Here is a 22,048-nt window from a genome sequence, read left to right on the forward strand (position 1 = left end):
AAAACCCAACTTCAAAAATATACCGCGCGGCCAGACCAACCAGTCGAGGCCCAATGTGATCTTAAGTATTTTTATACTGTGAAGAAAGTTCTTTTTTGGTTGATGCCGAAATCTGCACTCTAGCCCCCGCGTGATGTAAGGTTGATAGTTTGAAACAGCCCCACAGACACAATTCCCACAAATGTAAAGAATGTACTTTTTTTTGCAAAGAAAGAAGGTTATGCTCATTTTTTGAGCATTTTTTTGTGTATTTTATTAAATTTCATACGTTTACCAGTGTAGGATTTGAAACTCGTAACTATTTACTATGCTTTACAAGTTGGAGAAATGATGTTACTACTCGATGGATTGAAATGGAAATCAGGACCCTTTTCCGATGAGTGTTTCAATTAGGTTGTTTTTTTGTGCATTGTTTTCATAAGAGATAACGCCTGTTACAGGTTTTTATTCCGATGAAGTTCACGACTCTTGTGTATTATGTGTAGGGATTTTTGGCGACAGGGCACATCGCCGTTTACATCCAGTGTCCAGGAAATAAGAGCAGGTGGACGTGTTTGCATCACACAGATGGTCTTATTTGGAACATACATGCGCTCTGCCTCTGAAAACCTACTCAACCTGAGCTGGAATTGTTCCCATGGGGATGGACTGGACAGCACTTACCTTCCTGTATGTCCCTTTCCATTTAACACTTTTTGAGACTACCTCACCTTGCCCGCTCTGCTTTCCCCACTATTTCATTTTTCTTTCCGGCAGTTTTGGAAATCTGCCGATTCGGCCCCACGTGTGAAAGCGTCTCAAGGCGTGTGTTTAAAGACGATCGAAATTGGTTCAATGTTTACCTTGGCCTTAGTAGCAAGGACACACACACACACACACACAACACATTCTGTACGGATCCTTCTTTCTACCTCCTCAGTTGAAATGTACCCAGATAACTCCGTGGCAAGCCTGCCGCCGCTCGATCTGTCCCGCCTCCCGTCCGCTGATCTACCTGCCTTTCTTTAACCGACTTCAGAAACCTCTCCATGCTCTATCTGCCTTTCTCCACCCCGATTGCCTCTCCGCGGTGTGCTCTGTGTCTGCGGCCCTGTAAATGTGCCCACGCTGATGTTTTGGACCTAACGCTACTGTCTGTATCCGTATCATCGTGCTTATACTGCCGAGCTGCGTCTGAGGCGGCGGTTCGCGCCGCGCTCACGTTTAAAAGGGACGTTCGCTTAAGTTTTGGTCGTGACCGGTGTTCATGGTGTCAAATCTTCCCGTGGCCATAATTGATCTAAAACCCTGACGTTCAGTTTGATCAACGTGCCGATCCCACTTATCTGCTCTTAATCCAAGACGAGACCTCATAGTGTAAACTCAGTCGCCCCCACACATGATTGAAATTTCTTAATGAGTTGAAGCAGCATTTCTCTTTTTATTTTTTTTTCTCTACCCCTGAGAAAACAGTTTGTAAACGTCCCCTACGTAACTTTTTATTGCTCTGATTCTTAATTGCATCGATATTATTTGGAAAACATCAAAATCGTACCTTTTTTTTTTTTTATTGACCAGTGCGATCAAGATGCATGTTAAATAGTGTACAGTCATTCTGCCGGATGTGGTTTCGGCGCCGCCACAGTGTTGGTGCAGTATTGGATCTGGAACGTTTCATTCTCAAACACCGCATGGCCTTACGTCAGCTGCAGAGCGGGGCTACGCTTCCCAGACGTGCGTCGGGAGTCTCGGCTTCCCACAGAGCAAAATGGAAACCGGATCCAGGGTTTCACGCCCCGAGCGCCAACGTCACATTCCAATTTGGACGAAATACAACTCAGCGCCGCGATAGCGCTCCGTAAAACCAGGCGAGAAAGTAAGAACGCGCGCCCGGACGCCTCACCGTGCGGCGATCAAGACAAATGCCTCGAGGATATTTTTTCCCGCCTTGGAAAGATAACTCCGGTGGGATATAACAAAATGCTCTGACTGTGGAGATTTCTGAAAACCTGTTCTGCTTCACATGAGAATGAGCACTTTATATATTTGACGAGCTCGGATTGTGTACAGGTGTTATGTGGTCTGCGGTGAACTTGAATAAAGGATTCTTTCTAATCGTATGCGACCTTATTTGACGAGACTGATTTCACATGTTCTTAACACGCCTTTCCTGCGCTGCGTCCAAAATGGCATACTAGCATGTAGGACGTCCAAAACCATAGTACGCTCAGAAAAGTAAATATTGTGTAATATATTCTATGCAGTTTCATCAACCCCCAATGTGGTGATACGAGCTGTGAGCTATGATGTAGTACGCTGGTGTGCAGTTTGCCATTCTGGATGCAGGGCTGGTCAGGGTGATGGGGGGCCGCCAATGGGCACATACGGTAGAAGAAATGTGGGCGTTACAGCAGGAGTAAAGTAAGAGTATGTCGCTTTGTGACATGCCAGGACTTCTACTCTGTGAGGTAAGTACTGGAGGTAAGTTAAAGTAAGTTTCATTTAGGGGGATTTAAATGTATATTTAATACAACACAGACAATTCCATTACGCACATTTTAGTATTTTTAGAGGTAAAAGAGCTTATTGTGCGTAATCACCGGGTGTCATGACATTTTACTGCATATAAGTAGTATATATATGTATGTGACATACAACCTCTTGAACTTGAAAAAATAATTCTATTTTATAATTATAGAACCCAGAAGTGGAATTTTGGTGCCGCCCCCTGCGGCCGCCTGTGCGCGCACCTTGTGTAGATTATGCACATTTTAGTATTTTGAGAGCTTATTGAGTGTAATCACCGGGTGTCCTGACATTTCACTGCATATATCTATGACCGTATGTATATGTACTGTATGTGACAAATAAACCTCTTGAACTTGAATATGCCAATGGGTGCACGTTACGTCGCGTAGCGTAGCAGTGTTATACTGACACCAAGATTAAATCACATACAAAATATTTCGAATCCCTTGATTTTTACTTAAAAATGTGCTTTGTGCCGTTCTCACAATACATTCTGGGAAAATTGAAGAAAAAATTGCAAGTTGCAGCAATACAAGACTTGTCTGATTTGAACAAAGACCTCGGGGTGGCTTGAATTGCCACTGAAGTCGTATTAATGGAATAAATGCTCAGATCAAGCTTAAACATTGACACTCGCAGAGTCCGCTGCATGGCGGCCAGAAGTACCGTAGCTCTTCAGAACATGTAGAGGATTCCCCAAAAACTACCAGCAAGCGTCCGTCAGGTCCAGATTCCCGAGCGTTCTCGTTTCCTGCGGACGATGGCGGCGACGTCCTGTTTGAGGGACGAGACGCTCTGCTCCAGCTGCTCCGCGAAATCCTTCAGGTGACGACTCTGCTCGTCCACAAAGAGCCGCACGCCGAGCAGGTCCGACTCCTCCTGGAGCGAACACGCACGCACGTACACGCACACGCACACACGCACACATTTATACTTACTGGCCAAATTGCCGGGAAGTTCCAGTTCACTTCAAAAACCTCAGTACCAAATCCCTTAAAAATACAATGTCCAATTCATGCTTATGCAATTCACTAAATGTTATTGAATTTATTTTCAGATAGATTCAATGGGATTCATTGGCAACACTCTATTTGGATAAAGAATGTTTTATGATATTAATAAAAAAAACATGAATATTACCCTTAGTTCAAACCACTGAATCACACTTACTTACGCACATTTTAGTATTTTTAGAGCTTATAGAGCTTATTGTGCGTAATCACCGGGTGTCATGACATTTCACGGCATGTATGGATGACGGTACGTATATGTATGTGACAAAAAAAACCTCTTGAACTAAACCCAGTTTAATACTACCAGCAGGTACGTACGCTGGGCCTGTGCCTGCGGAGCCGCTGCAGCTGGCCCCTGACGGAGGTCATGCTGTGGTAGAAAACCTTGAGAGCGCGAGCGAACTCTGCATCGCAGCTCGGACGCACCGGCCGACCACGACCGCCCTCCACACCTACGATCAAACACGGCGTTCGTAAGAGAGGGAAACAAACCAAAAGGGACATTGCGTTGGGATCATGTGCTGTTGATATTGTATTCTAAACCCTTCCTGCTTTCCCCCGTGTGTGTGTGTTACCGTTCTTGGCCGTGCTGAGTTGTTCCCTGAGCGTGTGGTTCTCCTTCCTGAGCGACGCGTTGACGCTCTTCAGTTCCTCCAGGTCCTGCAGCAAGGCTGTCACCGAGCAGCCAGGATCTGCCGGGTGCACAGGCTAAAGAAAACATACAACATGTCCAACCATCCAGAAGTATTGAGGTGATTTTCTACCACATTCCACATTTCTAGTTTCTCGCTCACTGAAATTGCTTACCTCAATTTTTTTTTCCCCCTGTCATCTTTCTTTTTAATAAATGCATGAAGATAAAAGCAATGTTATTATTCTAATTCAATTATAATCTCAACGTGTGTCAGGTTTTAAATCTTCACATTAAATAGATAAAGATAAGCTTTGCAGTGATTCAGGACTTTCTTTGGGATCTAAGCCAACTCCAACCTGTCCGAACAGGCTGCTTCTTTACTTTGAAGCCTCTTTCCAACTAATTAGGTTACGCAAGGCAGAAAAATGTGCAAAATATACTACTTCACTCGTATTTTTCCCAGTAGTTGTAGCAAGGGCCTGGACTGCGACAGGTATCGTGCTCATTGAAACTGCTGTAAAAAGTAGGTTTTACAGCACGGGGATAAAACTCCGTCCGTATTGAGAATGACCTCTCAAATTGGTCGACAAAATCAACGAGTGGAAACTGATTGAAAAAAAAGAACATGTTTGAGGAGGAATACGTATGGATGAGGTCACTCACTGCGGTGCCTGCTGCTGATGACTGGTCGATGATGAAGATGCCCTCCGTGGTCATCCTCATCCCCTCCAGGGACGACATTAGGTCCGTGCAGCCCTCTGAGAGAGGCCAAAAAGTAAATTAGTAAGTAAATTGTAAGTAAATTATAATTTAAATGATTTAAATACATTCTTTGTATTTTGTATCTGCATTAAAATAAATTTGTCTGTATAATATGTGTTGAATAAAACACCAGTTCAAATAGATGTATTGATTTAACCAAGCTGCACCAAGATTTCGAGTCAGTGCGCTGTTTTACCGGCCTCTCATGGGATCAAGGTTCCCAACTCCCACATGCTGTATGTACTAGTGCAACCACTTGAACAGCCACTATATACACCCACCCGCCCACGCGTCCACTCACCCTGCAGCCCCCACAGCTCCAGGACCAGGGCGCTGTTCTGCAGGTACTCCAGCAGCTGCCTGGAGGTTTGGAGCGAGGCGAAGTGGAGGCGATGCTCCAGCAGAGGATTCACGTTGTGCCACACGGCCGGAGTGTAGAGCGGCCGGCCGCAGTCGAACAACCTGAACCTTGGAGCGGCAGGAGGGGAAGAACAGCTCTGAAGATGGGGAAGTGTGGAATACCTGTGTTATTTATCAGTGAAACGTTTAACCGTGACTCCGTTGGGGAGGCAGCTAACTTTACCAAAACTGTATGAATGTTTCCTTAACAAGCGGGGTGTTTCAAACTCCCCTGCTTGAATCAAAAAATGATTCTCTGAAATCAATAGATGCATTTCTTCAGAAAGTTGTATATGTGTAGACTGTATGTAAAAAAACAACAAACAAAAAAAAACACGTGAAATTATTGCAGTAAAGGACAACCAAGCAGAAGAACCTTAATCCATACTTAAACCACATTTACTTTTCCTCTATTTGGACTTATATTCAGTTGATCGACGCAGTCTTGGGTCAGTATATGTTTAACCTCTGCCTCGTTGTATTTGCCTACGCTCCCCAGCATTTTCCTGCAGTGTTTGACCCTTGACACGTTGAATCCGTCTCACCCAATCTGGACGCCTCGGTTCCGGGCCTCCTTGACCCAGCGCAGGCCACAGCACTGCTCCAGAACCAGCAGGAAGTCCAGCCGCCGACCCAGCTGCTCCGACGGGTCGATCAGGATGTCATCCTCACCCAGTGGGCTGGAGACAAAAAGGATTTTACTCTCAATAAATCAAATGTTTATAATTCCTGTTTATGGATAATAGTAACTGTGTGCATGTGCTGTGTGTGTATATACAGTCCAGAGGAGGTGCAGGGAACCAGCTGGGCCTGTAGAATCGCCTCCTCTGTGCCCTCTGACCCCAGAACCTGGAGTGTCCATTTAAGATAAGATGAGATATATGACATTAGTAAGTCATTTATCAATCACCCAGGGGAGAAATGTGGGTGTTACAGCGGGAGGAAAGTACAGAAAGTAAGAGTGTGTACAATATTGACATAATAATTTCACAAAATATATAAATACAAAATAAATATAAGTAATAAATAGCTCAATAGATGATGGGAATTGTATTAATTACTTTGTTATGTAACCATGACCCTATAAAGTTGTATATATGTATATACTGTATATCTGAATCTATGTAATCACAGACCAGCACACAGTGTTAATTCTCACAGACAGTATGCACTGTGAACTATCTAAAGAGATAAACTCTACATTCATTCATTCCTTTCGACCGTCACAGAGTTTGCCTTATCTTGAACACGCACGAATCTGTGACGCCAAACTGACCGTATATTCTCTGACTCCCCAAAATAAACTGTTGATCCCAGAGAGCTGCTCTTAAGCACACCTCTGGTCCAACCCTTGTACAACCGGCTCTTCTACAAGATAATAAATTCACTTTGAGACCAAAAACCTTTTCCTCTTCATTGTTAATTAGAAAGCAGGGCATTCTGCAAAATAATTCTTCTAACAATAAATATACAGGTTAGAGTTCACAATTAAATAAAAAAAATACATTACTAGGCCACATCATTCTCTTTATACTCATTCCCACAAAATGACAATTTTCGGGGGAATAGATTATTGTAAATAATGCAGTTAGACAGATGACCGTTAAAATAATTAATGGATGAAAGCTAAAAAGTACCTCCAGTTGTTCTTCCAGTGCGATGCGGAAGGCCAGGGACTGCAGCCAGAGGTGGGAGCTGCCGAGGAGCAGAGGCTCCAGCGGATCCCAGAACGGGTCGTTGTCTCTGGACGCGTCGGCCATCGTCAGCCCCTCTCCTCCCTGAGAGCGGGTGGAAAAGCAAGCACGCTCACTGGGATATCCCGCTGACCTTCATCCTGGATATTTTCATTTTCAGGTCAGATGAAAGATTTTTATACGTCAGGTTCATCCTCTCCGCTCCAGCTCTCCGATCTGTCTCTGGTACCATTTATTTTGCCATCACAGTAGCAGCTCTAGCAACTATCACAGAATCCAAAAGAAGACGTGTGGTCTCAAAATTACGCGACTCTTCAACGTCAAAGTTACCTTCTCCGTGCTCCGCTCCGCCCGATGCTGCTGGTAAATCTCTTCCATCAGGAACTTACGGTTCACGAACTTGGCCTTGCACCACATCCACACCTGGCAGAAAGGAAAACGTCTCAAGACAGAACCGGAGCCCGGGGGCTGAAATGAAGTGTTTGTCTCCGACCTGTTTGCTCTGCACAGAAGTGACTCTGACAACGATCTCCTTCTCCAAGTCGTGGCCTTTAGAGTCCGACAGCACCAGGTTCTTGATTTCCAGTTTAAACTCCACTCCCTAAAACACAACACCAACCAATGGGTTGAGAGTGATTTTCTCGGACAAGTCCTTGATAAAAACATAGGAACTTAATGACCAATAACACGATATTTTTATCGTGAATATTGGCATTTTGGTATGTGGAAAAATCGGAATGCCTGTGTGTGTCCCTAGGCTTCTTACACTTTCATGAAAATATTTTTGACGCACTAAGGCGGAAGAGATTAACAGGCGAGCGGGGGCAGAAAGGTGCATAATACATAATATGAACATATTGTTATTTTCTATGTACTAATGAAAATAATCGCTTTTTCCTTCCCCATCTAACAATATTCCCAATACTTTTCAATTTAAATAAACTATTATCCTATTAGACATTTCATGAAATGCTATGTCAAATCGGTGCTTAAAATATATATTACACGCCTACTTTCTTTTATTATTTTTTATGTTATTTTCTTATAGGTTAGTCATATATATATATAGAGTATAGCCTAATAGTACTGGAGATAAGTTATGGTAAAGTTTCATTTAGGAGGATTTTGATGTATATTTAAGACAACACAGACAATTAATCCTTTTATATAATTATAGAACCCAGAATTGCGATTGTGGCGCCGCCCCTTGCGGCCACCTGCTTGAGCACCGCGTGTCGATTACGCACATTTCAGTATTTTTCAAGCTTATAGAGCTTGTACGTAATCACCGGGTGTCATGACATTTCACTGCATATATGTACGACCGTATGTGTATGTATGTGACAAATAATCTCTTGAACTTGAACTGAGGCATTTACACATTTGATTTTGGTTGGTGCCATAAAAGCATCATATTGCGACACCCTGCCCTCGTGTGACCTTGTTCAGCTCCTGGCTCATCTGATTGGCCTCCGCCACCATGGGCATCAGCTTGATGTAGTCATAGAAGACGGCCAGGAGACAGGGATCTGTCTGGCTGGAGTCAGCGATGGACTCTCCTGCACGAGCGCGCACACACACACACACACACACACACACACACACACACACACACACACACACACACACACACACACACACACACACACACACACACACACACACACACACACACACACACCATTGTTCATTTACATTACATTGAACAAGGGGAGACAGTGAATAGTTTTGAGTTTGGTGCTGGACAAGGAAAGGAGATCTGCATACCGAGCACTTCATCAAAAATAACACAGACTTTGCTAAAAATTCATATTCATTTAGGGACCGCGCTCGCTCCTCTCACCCAGGTGGATTCCCTCTGCGGCAGCGAGCTCAGACTGGAAGTAGTCGTAGTCGTAGCGACTCCAGTCGTCGCTGCCTCTCTCCGAGGGAAAGCCGATGAACAGGTAGGTGCAGCTGGAGCCCAGGATGAGCCGGTCCTCCAGGACGTAACGGGAGAGAGATGTTCTTAAAGTGTGTGTGTGTGTGTGTGTGTGTGTGCGTGTGCGTGTGTGGGCCCGTAAAAGACATTCTAAAATAGCAGAGTGCGGTATTTGGACTGTGCGTATGCGAGTATTCAAGTGAACATCTGCATCCATCAAACATGAGACCCACCAGGTGTTCTAGCGCCGTCGTCTGGGAGATGGGGTTGCCATTGACGATGACCTTTGACCCTGCCAGGGGGGTCAGTGATACCTGGCGCTGTTCATTCCTAAACACAGCATGACGCTCCTGGATCCTGGATTAAACACACAAACACAAGGATTGTTCTGTTGTCCTGAAAACGAATTTTAGCATTTTACCATGCAACATTTGGGATAACCAAATTATCTTAATGATTCTTGGATGGTGGATTTCCATTTAAAAATAATTGTAAAGGCATTTTTCTTTTTTTTTTTACCATCTGCTGCTTGTGAGGTAAATATGTTTTGCAACAGGGAAGGATTTACAAGACAATCTAGTAAAACAAAGAAACTCCCATGCTTGCATTCTCATTCATAACATGAATGGTGGTACTGGATACTTGTTAATAAGATTAAATCGCACCCGAGTCCTTTGATAGAGATGGATGTGGGAGAGGAGTCGGCCAGCCCGACGTCCCATTCACCTGGAGGAGAACACTAAAAGTAAACTACGTGTACAAGAGGGATTAACTCACTGCCCAGAGTTGCAAAGACTATAAATTAGCCACGAAAATGACTAAGAATACGAGGAACAGTTGCTCTAATACTTACATACATACATTTAATTTAATTTCAAGGAAAAAGACTCAAAGTGCAATGGTAGAATATCCAAATTATAATGTGATTAAATTGTTCTTACATCCACCTCCCACCCAGTATCTTCGACCCCATTTTCCCAACCCAGGGAATGAAGGGAATGAGAGAAGGTATCGTGAGGGGACAGTAAAACAGCAGACGCACCCTCCTGGATGAAGAGCTTGACCACACCGGAGAGCTGGGCATCTTCGTTGATGTTCAAGATGTAGGGATGCATCTGCATCATCCTTCTCTCCTAGAGGAGAAAAACAAGGATTTTTGGTAAAAAATAAACATTTTAAAAAATCCACCCTACACACTATGACGATGGTTTCTTTGTGTGTGTGTGTGTGTACTTGTGTGATGCTGGCGTACTGCTGCTCCCAGTCCTTCAGTGCCTCCTGCAGGTGCTGTTCCCACAGCGTCTGAATGGCTCGGATCTGGAGCTCGTTATGGGTGAGGAGCTGACGCAGCTCCTCTGGACGCACGCACGCACACGCACGCACACACACACACACACACACACACACACGTCGGTCTGCTTCGAGTTAAAGTGCTTAGAGTTTATTGTATATTCCCAAAATTTTCTAATTTATTATATTGTTTTCTGTTCATTTGTTTAGGTTTTTATTAATTTTTAACCTTTAGGTTTATTGGATACTGACAATTTTTTTTTTAGTATATTGTTTGTTTGTTTTTTTTGTTTATTGTCCATTTTTTTATTGTGTATTTCCAAAATGTTCCACCTTCTAGTCAATTAGTCAACTTCTGGTTTACTGTATATTGTCAATTTCTCGTTTCTTTTTGTATTCTTATTACTTTATCTATCTATCTATTCTCCTAGTCTCACTGGTTTCCTCGTCGGCCCGCCGGCCCTCCTGCCCCAGTCGGCTCAGCCGCTGCAGCAGCCGGGTGTTCTCCGCCTTCAGCTCCTTGACCAGGCGCTCCGTGGGGCTCTCGTTCACCACGGCCCGGTTCTGAATACGCTTCGCCCTGAAGGAGTCAGGGGAGGGTTTGTTTGAAAGAAGAGAGGAAGACATAGGAAGAAGGAGGTGAAGGGAATGGAGAGTGAGGGTGTAGAGAAAAACATTGGGGCTGAATTGCTTGCATTTAATTCCTAACATGGCGGAAGTAGTGGAGTGTATCGGGGTTTAGGTTCAGCATCGAGAGGATTCTACCGCTCAGCGTAGCGCAGGGTCGATAGAGACTCTTCATAACAGATATCCGCCGGGCTCAGAGTGGCAATCTGGGCGAGGCAATTCAACACAGACACGAGGAAAATAAATAAAAAATGACCTCACTGAACTGAGTAATCAACTAAAGCACTCATTGGGTTACTCCCTGTGTTGGTCAAAACAATATATTCCATCAGGGTTTATGTGATTATGCGGAGGCAAGCTTGAACATTTTCTTCTCCATTAAGTTACCATCACGGTGCGACTGTTGCCGCCCAGCGCAGACTGCAGCAGCTTGGTGAGGACGGAGCCTCTGTAGGGAATATGGACGACCTTCTTCCCCACCGCCACGTCAGCAAGAGCGCTGCAGTGGAGAGGAGAAAAAGAAGAGGCCGTTAAACCCGGTAAACTAAAACATTCTAGGACAAAACGAAACTCGGCGTCATTACGCGGCAGCGACCTGATGACGTTGCCCAGCGTGGTGAGGCTCAGGTTGATGGCCGTTCCCTCCTTCAGTCGGTCGGCCTCGGAGCCCGAGGCCCGCTGGCGCTCGCTGCCCGCCAGGTCGACCAGGTTGACGTTGGACTGTTTGGTGATGCTCTCTTTGGAAAATATCTGACAGAAAACATGAAAAACACAGAGAGATAATGGCACACGTGGAACTACAATAGAAAAACACAGACCTTGACAGAGGAAAAAAAGAGGTTGTGTGCATCTGGACATGTATAGGCCCTCATAAACTTAGAGTAAAAACAACGGGCCGCATTAAATTGTCTCGCGGGCCGGATGTGGCCCCCGGTGCTGTAGTTTTAGACCCCTGCTCTAAACCATCCTGTTCCAGGACACTGTGTTTCTGTGGGGTGGCGCCACCCTCCAAAGGCCCCTAATTCTGTGAGCCAACTGGCTTTGAGTTTTACCTCCGGGTTCCGTTGTATTTAGTAGGTAAACTTTCACCGATTTCACCTCATCAGTCCACCAACATCTGTTTGTGAACAAATTTGAGGCAAGAAATAAGCAATCCAGCTATATATATATATATATATATATATATATATATATATATATATATATATATATACACACACGCGCATACTTTTTTTTTTGAAAGAAACACACAGCAGAATAATTTTTTAAATACTTACATTTCCATTGTCTGCAGTTTATTCACGGACAGGTGGTATTAATAACTCTTTCTTTTTAAAGATTTGTGCTGGTATGTGAAACGAACAGAGCAGTTACCAGCGCTGCTTGTTCTCCAGCCGTGGGTGGAGTTACTCAGATAGGGTCGGGGTTCAAATTCTACTGAGGCACCAAGTGGCGTAGGAAGGGATGGCAAATGTGACCGGGTTGTTTTCTGAAATAGGCAGCTCACAGAAAACTGACTGGGTTGTGTTATTTCACAGTTTGTGTGTTTGAAGGCCCATCAGAGACCCAAATTCATGTTCACAAACACTGAAAAAGTCGTTTTTGCATAAAAAGTCCCCTTTCATCTTCATGATCTTGATGGAAAAGTGAAAATTTTGACTCCTTTCACAAGCAAAATGTGTTTAAAATTCATTTTTGAGGGGCTTTTTCATGCACTGGAACTGGAACTACAGCGTCATTGTAAGCAGTTTTTCCTCAAGAAGTCCTGCGGAGGTTTCCACCACGACTGGCTCCGAATATGAAAGAAGTTATTTGACAGGCTCATTCCAGCTATGTAACACGAGAGCTCAACCACCTGACGAAAGCTGAAAACCCACGCTCCATCCTCCTCCTACGCACCCCTTCATGTGATGGGGAAATCTGAGACCTCCTCACCTGTTTGAGCTGCAGGATGATGAGCATGTGCGAGCGGCTGCTGTTGGCGTTCATGTGCGTGGCGGCTGTGGTTCGGGTCCGAGTGCCCTGCTCCATCAACTGCTCGACCTGGGAAACATTTCGCGTGCTGAGCTCATGAGTAATAATGAGATGGAGGGAAGGGTGCGGCACGTAGCTCAAATGTGAAGCGAAGATGAAATCAATCACTTCCTCTAAAAGGTTGCCGTTCATTCTGTTCCGATACTTATTTTGGCTATTTCTTTAATGAGAAATGTGCACATGCGTCTTTGTACCTGCGGAGCGCTGTCGCAGGGGACGGTTCGCAGACCCTCCACGTAGAAGCCTCTGTGCTGCTCCTCTCGGACCCGCAATCCCCCCAGGGCGCGAGAGCCCCGAGACAACAGGTCGACCACCTAGAGGCCGCCGAGAGGAAGGAGGGAGAAACGGAGAGCGGGTCGGCCTCGCGGAAGAGATAGCTGTGTTTAAACCAGAAAGGGAACGGTCGTTCATCGACTTTACCTGCTCGTTATAAATTTCCAACATGCTGAAGAAGACCTACGACGGCATTCGGGGTGCGTGGATCAAAAAACAAAACAAAAAAACTAAACAACAATGCAATAATTTCCCTCGCCGCGCAACAGCCCCTATCCGACTCTCCCGAGTTAATGACGTGTTTTAAAGCCGCCAGAACCCACGCCCACTGCTACCTGACACTGTCTGCTGTCCTGGTTCTCCTTGATGGCCTGGAACAGTCGGTCACACAGCGTAGGAACCAGGCCTTTGTTGGGACCATAACCCACCATGGAGTAACTCTTCCCGGAGCCCGTCTGCCCGTAGGCCAACAGGGTGGCGTTGTAACCCTGCACAAGCACAATCCACTAATATACTATAATACTAGAATGGTGGAACTCACGTACATAAAAGTTAAATATGACAAGTCGTTTTGATTTACTGTACATCCGCATGAGAAGTTCCTGTCGTGTATATGGATATGACACAATGTGGAATCACAACCTGCAATGCGTTGTGAAGGATTCCTTCCCCCAGGTCCTGGAAGACGCTCGTCTAGAGAGAGGAGCCACAGTATAAGTACGATAGACCGATGGGAATGTACTTTATTGTCCTTTGAAAGGAGATTTGTTCTTCAGATTTGTTGTCTGAAGCGAGTCAAAGTGCTGTTTGAGCGTAATTTAGAAAGAATTCAGGACAGATCGAGAACAGGAACCACTGAAATCAAGCCTGATTCAATCTGGCGGCCCCTACTCGTTGTTCATGTTGGCAGTCAGCAGTCATTTTGGGAATTGGTTTTATTTTCATGTTAGAGAGAGCAAGGTTTTTATGAAATAATTTTGAACATATAGTCATGAATTATTTCGCAATTTGTACTTGACCTTACACATGTATTTTTACCAATATTCTGGACTCCAATCTGGAACCAAAAGAGCCGAGAGCCCTGAGTCCCAAACAGAGGCCAGGACAAACTATTTTATTAGAAATGTTATTGATCCTGTTCCTCCTCCTGCTATTTATTTTATTTATATAGTTATTTATTTTCAAATAGATTTAAGGACTTTCTGTTCAAGATTGTACAGATTTTACGCTGTTGACTGCCTCATATGGAATTGTGACTTATTATTTTGAGGATAATTAGCAAACCCTGAGGCAATTTTAAGTATTTTTTCCTTCCTGTTTGTTATTTATTTAGGGGCTTTTTTTTTTGCCTGTATTCTTATTCTTCTGGACATTATCACCTGTCAATGTAATGTGATAGCGTACACAAATGATACAAATCATATTTGTATTCGGGGCGGTCCACACATGCTGTGTTCAGAGTTTGATCCACATTGCATTATATCTATAGGAGTTAGTGAAAATCCGTTACGCCGGAGCCGGCGAACCAGAAGTAGACGAGTGAGATACGGGGGTGGTGAAGTGGGGCGCTTGGTGACATCGTCATCCAATACCGTGTACCTGTGAAGGGGTTTGTCTTCAGATCCAGCCCCAAGGGCGGGAACCCTATTGTATTTGCTCGAATTGTTATTCTTCTGGACACTATCACATGTCAATGTAAAGTGATAATGTCTGCCACTCAATAACACACAACCTCTGACAGTCTGCACATACGCAGAAGCGCAGATTCAGATCCGGGAGTGACAACCACCACACACGTCACAGGGCCACCCTGGACCCTGTGTATTGAGGCCTGCAGCTATATTTTTATTTATGCCATTGTACATCTTTCATGGACAATTTCCATTTTATACCTTATTTAGTATATATACCATATCATATCGACGGGTAATGGACAAATTACTTCAGTCATTCACAAAATAAGTCCGTCTGTGTGAACAGAGCATTTCAGTGCCAGGGACTAGCTGGTGGTGCGATGGGTTCGGACGGCACAGGTTGAAGTCCACATTTTGCCGCCCAAGTCACCACCATTGTTCCGTAAATCTGGAGGAGACGGCGTCACTCGGTAAAGACTCTGGCTCAAAGAGATAAGCCGCCGCTGCCGCAGGGCGCGAGCACTTCAATGCTGACCGAGTTTCTGAAAGGCTACACACGAGGTCGCGTTTAAAAAAAAAAAAAAAGACACTAACCTGCGCTGCCGTCGCAGATTTAAATCCCTCTCTTTTGTTCTGATAATCGCAGACCGACCAAGCTCAACTGGTCTCGGTGGCACAAAGAGACACGCTGCCCTCGGATTGTTCAATGCCGAGTCAGCAGCTTGAGAGCTGCCCCACCGAGGGCCCGTTTAAAAGTGCCCGGAGACCAGGGCCAAGCATGAAGGCGACCCGGTGGCGCACCCAGAACACTGTATTGTTTTGGATGGAGAACTCTTTGTCTTGGAGCTAAAACATCTTGCCGACTGGGAAAGGTGTAGATATGCAGTGAGACGCCGTCTTGATTTCAACAACCGTTGGAAGGCAGCGTCTGAACCATCCTGAACACCCCAGGGTCGACTTCACGCTTGTACCCACCACTGCTATCTGTCTGTCTGAAACCAATTTGTGGTATTGCGCTCAATGTGTTTTAGGACTAAATTTGGAGAAATATATCACAGCAATTACGGGTAATTTTATACAATATCAATAACAATATTTCATAATATCCAATTGAAGAAAACCCCCCCCATATTGAACAGTATAATAACGTAATTTATCAGACTAGGTTTTGTGCTGATGATAAGCCTAGTAGTACCGTCAAACAAGTTTATTGTTGCGTTTGATTATTCACCTGGTTGATTCATCTTATGTAATGAATTCAGACATGCGTACATTTGGTTACAGTCATGTTGTAGGCATGGACTAAAATAAGAAATCTTCTGAGTCACAAGCCCAGCAAGCCCACAGGTGAGACCTTCCATTCCCATAAAAAGCAGAATCTCTAAATGGAGCCTAACTTTCCCCAACACTACTCTCCTCCACCCACCGTTTCCGTGTTCACTCTCTACATTCTCTAATGGGCCTTTCACGAGGCCCCCCGGGGCATGCAGTTGCCTGACTATGCCAAAAGGAAAGATCGCCTGTGCTGGCAACCCTATGTTGGAAACCCTAGAGAGGCAACCTGATCTGCATAGCGCCCCCCTGGCTCCTCTGGCAGGAACAGGCCGCTGCGGTCCCGCGTGAACCCGCTGTGGGACCAGTAGGCGAAGTCAAAGCAGAAGGAACGGCGGTTCTGGGTGTTGCGTGGGTCCTGGATGGTGATGGAGCTGGTCGCCATGGAGATGATGCAGCGGCTGCCAGCATCCCTCTCTCTCTGGGTGCAGGCAGGAGATATACAAGAGTGTAGATGACAAGGCGTGGAATGTTGAAATAGTAAAAGGGGAAAATAATGATCATCAATCCAGATTCTCCATGGAGATACAGAAGGTTGCCATGGAGAGGCAGGTAACGAGACTTGAGGTGACTGTTTGACAGGTGGAGGAGGGAAGAGAAAGGAAAGGCAGGAAAAGGGAAGGTATGTCACTTCCAAGGGCATGTGATGGCTGCCTAAATCCCTCTATTGCCAAGGGGGAGGACCTGGACTTGATCTCCATAACACATTTTACTTATTTAAATATCTTTGAATCATTATGTACGAATACATTGGGTAACAGGCATTGCTTGTTCTGCATGGACATGAGGCATAACAGGTTTGGGCCTGTAGGTGACAAAGGTCCATGTTTTACACATTAATATTCCTAATAGTAGTACGACCAGCATTACTAATAACATAATTTGGGATGTGTGATCATGACCACACAGATAGCCGAGTGGGAATACAGGTGAGTCCATTGCATACAAAATGGTGACTTGCATAGATCCAGCTTTAAAATTAATTAAACCAAACACAAGTAACGCAAGTCATTCAATCATGGAATACTGACCTTGTTGAACGGGCGGACTCTAACAGCCACCTTAACGCAGTCCTTGCTGTGCATGTCTGCAGCTTTAGCCCTCATGGTGCGACGGGAGGGAGCACAGGAGACTTCCAGGGACGAGTGATGGACGCCTGCACCAGAGAATGTTCTGCCCCTGAGGACACTGGGTCAGGTTACGGACTGAAATGGATAATCAGGGTGCAGGGCAGAAAGGAGGGCTACCCACCTCCTCATTCTGTATCTTGCTAGATGTTTCCTCTTCCTGTGAGGAGAGGGTTGAAGCTTTCCTTCCCTCACAAACCAGAGGAAGACTGGGATCTCAGCTTAGTAAATGACTCTTACTTGCGTTCACCCCTTTAATTTTAAAGATTTAAACTATTCAGTCAATATATATACACTTTATGTAGTATTTTATGCAATCTGTGCAATTAATAATTCAAACATCTGATACTATTTCCTAACATTGTATCAGGAGCTTGATCTGATGAATACTTGTTGGTAAGTTGAAGCTGCACTGGTGGTTTCACTTTCACCTGATTGCCCACAAATATGAATTATTGACCAGGGAACAGGAGCTTCCCCCACAAAGCACTATTCATACAGAATGTATGCACTTATTTTTCCACAACTCTTCTAGTCTAAATTTTATTTTGTTATCTTTAACAGATGACCCCCCCCGGGGGGGGGAAAAAAAAAAAAAAAAAAAAAAATATATATATATATATATATATATATATATATATATATATATATATATATATATATATATATATATATATATATATATATATATATATATATATATATAACAACAATAAAACAGTTCATTCCAAATAGCGATGGAGACAATAAGTGCACAGCAGTCATAATAAAATACTTCAAGCTTTGCCATATTTATCAAAGATCAGTCATCAGGAAAATAAGACATTCTACATACATTCATCAGAAAATAGCCTAGGTTTGCCATGGGGTTGCCATGAATTTAAAACAAGCCTATTAACATATGCCAAAAAGAACATCAACAACCCCAATTACTGCAGTGAGTTTTTCCATACACAATATACAACCCGTGAAATATTACAAAAGGTCACAAATCAGTGTGTAGTTTGTGTACAATTCTGTGCATGTCACAGAACATTAAAATGATTAACTTTATATTTAAGACTATGACATAGGCAGTCTGATTAGATGATGCATCATGTAACGTGTCAAAATGAAAGTCAAAATCAAGTCATTAATGATTTATTTATTCTTTAACTTTATTTGGAAAGCAACTACTTTCTCGGGAAAACTTGTTCGGTCGCCAGGTAAAAGCAGCAGGCCTCAAACACGCCATTAAAAAAAAAGAAAGAAAACTATGGGTAATAAAACCTGTAGAACAGAGGGATGTGAGGTCATCACGTTTCGTTGAGTATCCAAATGGCGCTAAAAGTGGGTTGTTCTACCCCCAGCGGAATTAAACCCGGCCATTGTCGCCAACACAAAGTGGCCACAGATTTACCGGGAGAGAAAACTCAAATAAAAGCACTAAACCAATCTGTGTGCATGAAAAGACTAACCTTAAAAACAAGGTCCCCCCGCCCCGACACCACCCTAAATTACTCCAGGTTCCCAAAAGCATCATCTCGCTGCCAAAATGGGAGAAGAGCTAAAGACCATGGGTAGAGAGATTGCCAGAGTAGAGAGATTGCTATCGTGGAGGACACAATAACCACTCAACGGCTCCGAACTGAGCCCACGCCAATACTCAGACCGGGGCCTGGCAGCTTGAGGTTCACAGGCTGATTGAGCAGCTTCCCCTGCTCAGAGTTTTTTCCTCCGGGTGACGTGCTTTGTAAAAACGGTGTCCATTATTCTTTTACGCCTCAAGTTCATTTGCCCGGCCGCCGCTTCGTCTTTCTCCACCCTCTTCTGCTGCTTGGACGCAGGCTCTGCCGGGCTGGGGAGAGGGGAGATGAGGTCCACCTCCGCTACTGGAGGCGGGGCCCGCGCTGCTTTCGGTCTGGAGGGAAAAAAATAAATAATAATAATAAAACCACATTAAAGAATAAGAAACCACACAAATCTTTTGATCCATTAACGTGTTATCATACGCCTCCTCTATAATCACATATATTAAGCTTGCTCCTTAATTTCAAAATTGAATTCGAGACCCCCAATTTAAAAGATGAGCACATCCCTCCTGTGTATTTATTAATACTTGGCTGTCGATTTTGTCACAATTTGTTCCTTTTTCATGTCGAAGGGAGCAAGGTTTTCAGATCATACATGATGGATTTTGTTACAATTTATATTTGAAACTTGATTATTGATTATTGAACCAATATTTGGCAATTATTAATTGACATGCATCAATTCCTCAAAGGCCTTGCAGCCCCCTGCGATCTTTGAAGGCATGCAAAATTACATTTGTAAATTGGGGGGCTTTTCTCTTGCAATTTTCCCCAAACGGCTACAGCACGTGCACTGTGTTCTCTGTGTGGCTGGAATCTTTTTCACTCTGCCTTTAGAACTTTAGAACAGATTCTTACCTAGCTGATGATTTGATAGTCGTCCGGCTTTTGGAGACTGTTGCTGCAGCGTCTCCATCATCTTCTGAAGTATTTTCATCCTGGAAAAAATGAACAAACAAAACTTCGGCAAGTGGCAAAAAGAAATACATTTTCCTTACTGTTTAAAGAATAAGAGAAAATAAATCAGGCTTTGTAGAGCCAAGTCAGTCGCAACAAATCAAGAAAGCATTTCAGTGCAGTACAATTCTGTTAGGTCCATAGCCGGGCCAGACTTATTTAATCAGTTTTAAATGCATTCATAACACCAGTACAAATTCAGTATTCAAAGGTGCGGCAATAACTTGTTTTACAAAAGTTCTGCGCAATCGTTGGCCTACATACCTGAGGGCAAGAATGAGCAAGAAAACAGAAAATCATAGTCAATAAAAAAAAGAAAGTAACTGAGTTTAAACTTTGACTAAATTCAAGGTGAAACAGTGAATTTAGTTGATTAGATTTAATAGTTTAGAAAAAAAAAAAGAAAAAAAAAAAAGAAGCCAATTTCTAGGAACTGCACAGCGCTAAATACACAAGGTTTCTGAATGAATTACTCGATGCCTTATGCATTAGTATCTGACCGACCTGGCATTTCCCCGGCGTGCACAGATAACACCACCAGAACAGACACCAAAACCAATGTCAGTGGGCAAAGGTCAGACATTAAGAGTTGTTTTACAAAAGCTTTGTTTATTACTTGGCCTTTCCAAAGGACCGCATTAGCTCTAAAGAACGGCTACATTTAAAAATCTTGTGGAACTTAAGTGCATCTAAATAAATGGATTAATGGAAAAAAGCTTGTGTAAATAGAAATATGAGTCTGTCAATTTGGATTTTTAATGAATCTGGTCTAAAACAATTACCAATTGTGATTATTATTAATCTAAAAGACATAAATTCTCAAGCAATATACATTTCAATTGTATTAATTGAAATTAAAACTTTGCACAATCAAACACAAATTACCTGTAATTTGTGTCAACCACACACACACACACACACACACACACACACACACACACACACACACACACACACACACACACACACACACACACACACACACACACACACACACACACACACACACACACACACACACACACACACACACACAGAGTTGTGCCCAAAAGTTTACCCTGGGAGAATTTATGATTTCTTGGCCATTCTTCAGAGAATATGAATGATAACACAAAAACCTTTCTTCCACTCATGGTTGATGGTTGGGTGAAGCTATTTATTGGCAAACAACTGTGTTTACTCTTTTTAAATCAAAATGACAAAAGAAAGTACCCAAATGACCCTGATCAAAAGTTTACATACCCCAGTGACTTTGACCTGATAACATGCACAAAAGTTGACACAGACAGGTTTGAATGGCTAATCAAGGTTCCCATCCCTACCTGTGACCTGTTTGTTTGTAATTAGTGTGTGTGTGTGTGTGTGTGTGTGTATAAAAGGTCAGTGACCCGCGCAAATATCAGAAAAACAAAGGGATGGCCAGAACCGAGGAGGCGAGGGCCCTGCTGGATGCTGACCATGAAGGGCGCCTGAAGCAGCGCTGGGACAGCATCACAAGCATTGTGTTTCCAAATGTGCTCTCAAATGTCTCAGATGTCAGGACCCTCATGCCACCCAGGACCCTCATAGCAAGAAGGTCCTGGGTTCGATTCCTGCCTTGGGCGCTGTTGGCACCGTGCTCCGGTGGGTTATTTCCCAATTAGGGGCCTTTCTGTGTGGAGTTTGCATCTTCTCCCCGTGCATACATGTGGTTTCCTCCATGTAACATCAGTAAGGACCCCCAACAAAAAACATGCACAACATCATCGTCTGACCAGCGATGGACATATGGAACCAGGTTCCCGGGTGCGTCGTTGAATGCTGCCCACTGCTCCTGGCTGCCCCCCTGGAGGAAGGAGGACCCATGCAGAGGACCCATTTCACTGGCCACCATCCAAAGCATGTGCATGTGTGTTTGCATGAATGCATGTGTTGTTGTGGTGTGCTGTGTGACCATTAAAGATTCTTCTTCTTCATGTCTGAGTTGGTTTCTTCCAAAATGGCTAATGCCAAGGCGGAGAGCGAGCTCAAACAGGCGAATGCGCGCTTGCAGGATTTATCGAAGCTGCTGGCTGACGAGGGGAGCATCATGTTCACTATGGGCATGGAGCAGCAGCTGGTGGAAGGTTCAGGAGAAGGTTCTGTACCTCCTAAACCAACTCCAGAACAAACCTGTATGTGCCAAGGCGGACAAGGAGACTTCCAAAATGGGGAGGGAGCTGCTACAGGGCCTCAACATACAATTTGCAAGTGCTGAGAAAATTGTGTTGCCATCCTCCAGTGAAGTGAGTCC

General features: G+C 44.0%; 2 protein-coding genes across 2 annotated transcripts in view; both read right to left on the reverse strand.

Moving 5' to 3' along the window:
- Positions 1-3,228: 3,228 nt before the first annotated feature.
- On the reverse strand, positions 3,229-17,227 carry kif28 (kinesin family member 28; the record flags this gene model as incomplete). The annotated part of the gene is made up of 27 exons (XM_079997232.1): positions 3,229-3,387; positions 3,840-3,973; positions 4,097-4,229; positions 4,819-4,913; positions 5,219-5,385; positions 5,862-5,996; positions 6,095-6,165; positions 6,954-7,094; positions 7,341-7,433; positions 7,504-7,611; positions 8,451-8,569; positions 8,854-8,989; positions 9,165-9,288; positions 9,597-9,657; positions 9,974-10,064; positions 10,165-10,286; positions 10,659-10,801; positions 10,987-11,054; positions 11,236-11,347; positions 11,444-11,598; positions 12,784-12,891; positions 13,077-13,196; positions 13,303-13,338; positions 13,491-13,643; positions 13,798-13,848; positions 16,351-16,542; positions 17,153-17,227. The coding sequence occupies 27 exons, from the start codon at positions 17,225-17,227 to the stop codon at positions 3,229-3,231; spliced, it is 3,102 nt and encodes a 1,033-aa protein (XP_079853358.1).
- Positions 17,228-18,020: 793 nt separating this feature from the next.
- ahctf1 (AT hook containing transcription factor 1) overlaps positions 18,021-22,048 on the reverse strand; it is a gene marked incomplete at its 5' end in the record, with an annotated part of 32,694 nt that continues 28,666 nt past the window's right edge. The window contains 2 exons of the mRNA XM_079997833.1: positions 18,021-19,148; positions 19,678-19,757. Coding sequence (XP_079853959.1) covers positions 18,950-19,148; positions 19,678-19,757 — 279 coding nt within the window. The 3' untranslated portion in view covers positions 18,021-18,949. The remainder of the gene's footprint in view (positions 19,149-19,677; positions 19,758-22,048) is intronic.

Source organism: Zeus faber, assembly GCF_960531495.2.
Source record: "Zeus faber genome assembly, chromosome: 3".
Lineage (NCBI taxonomy): Eukaryota > Metazoa > Chordata > Actinopteri > Zeiformes > Zeidae > Zeus > Zeus faber.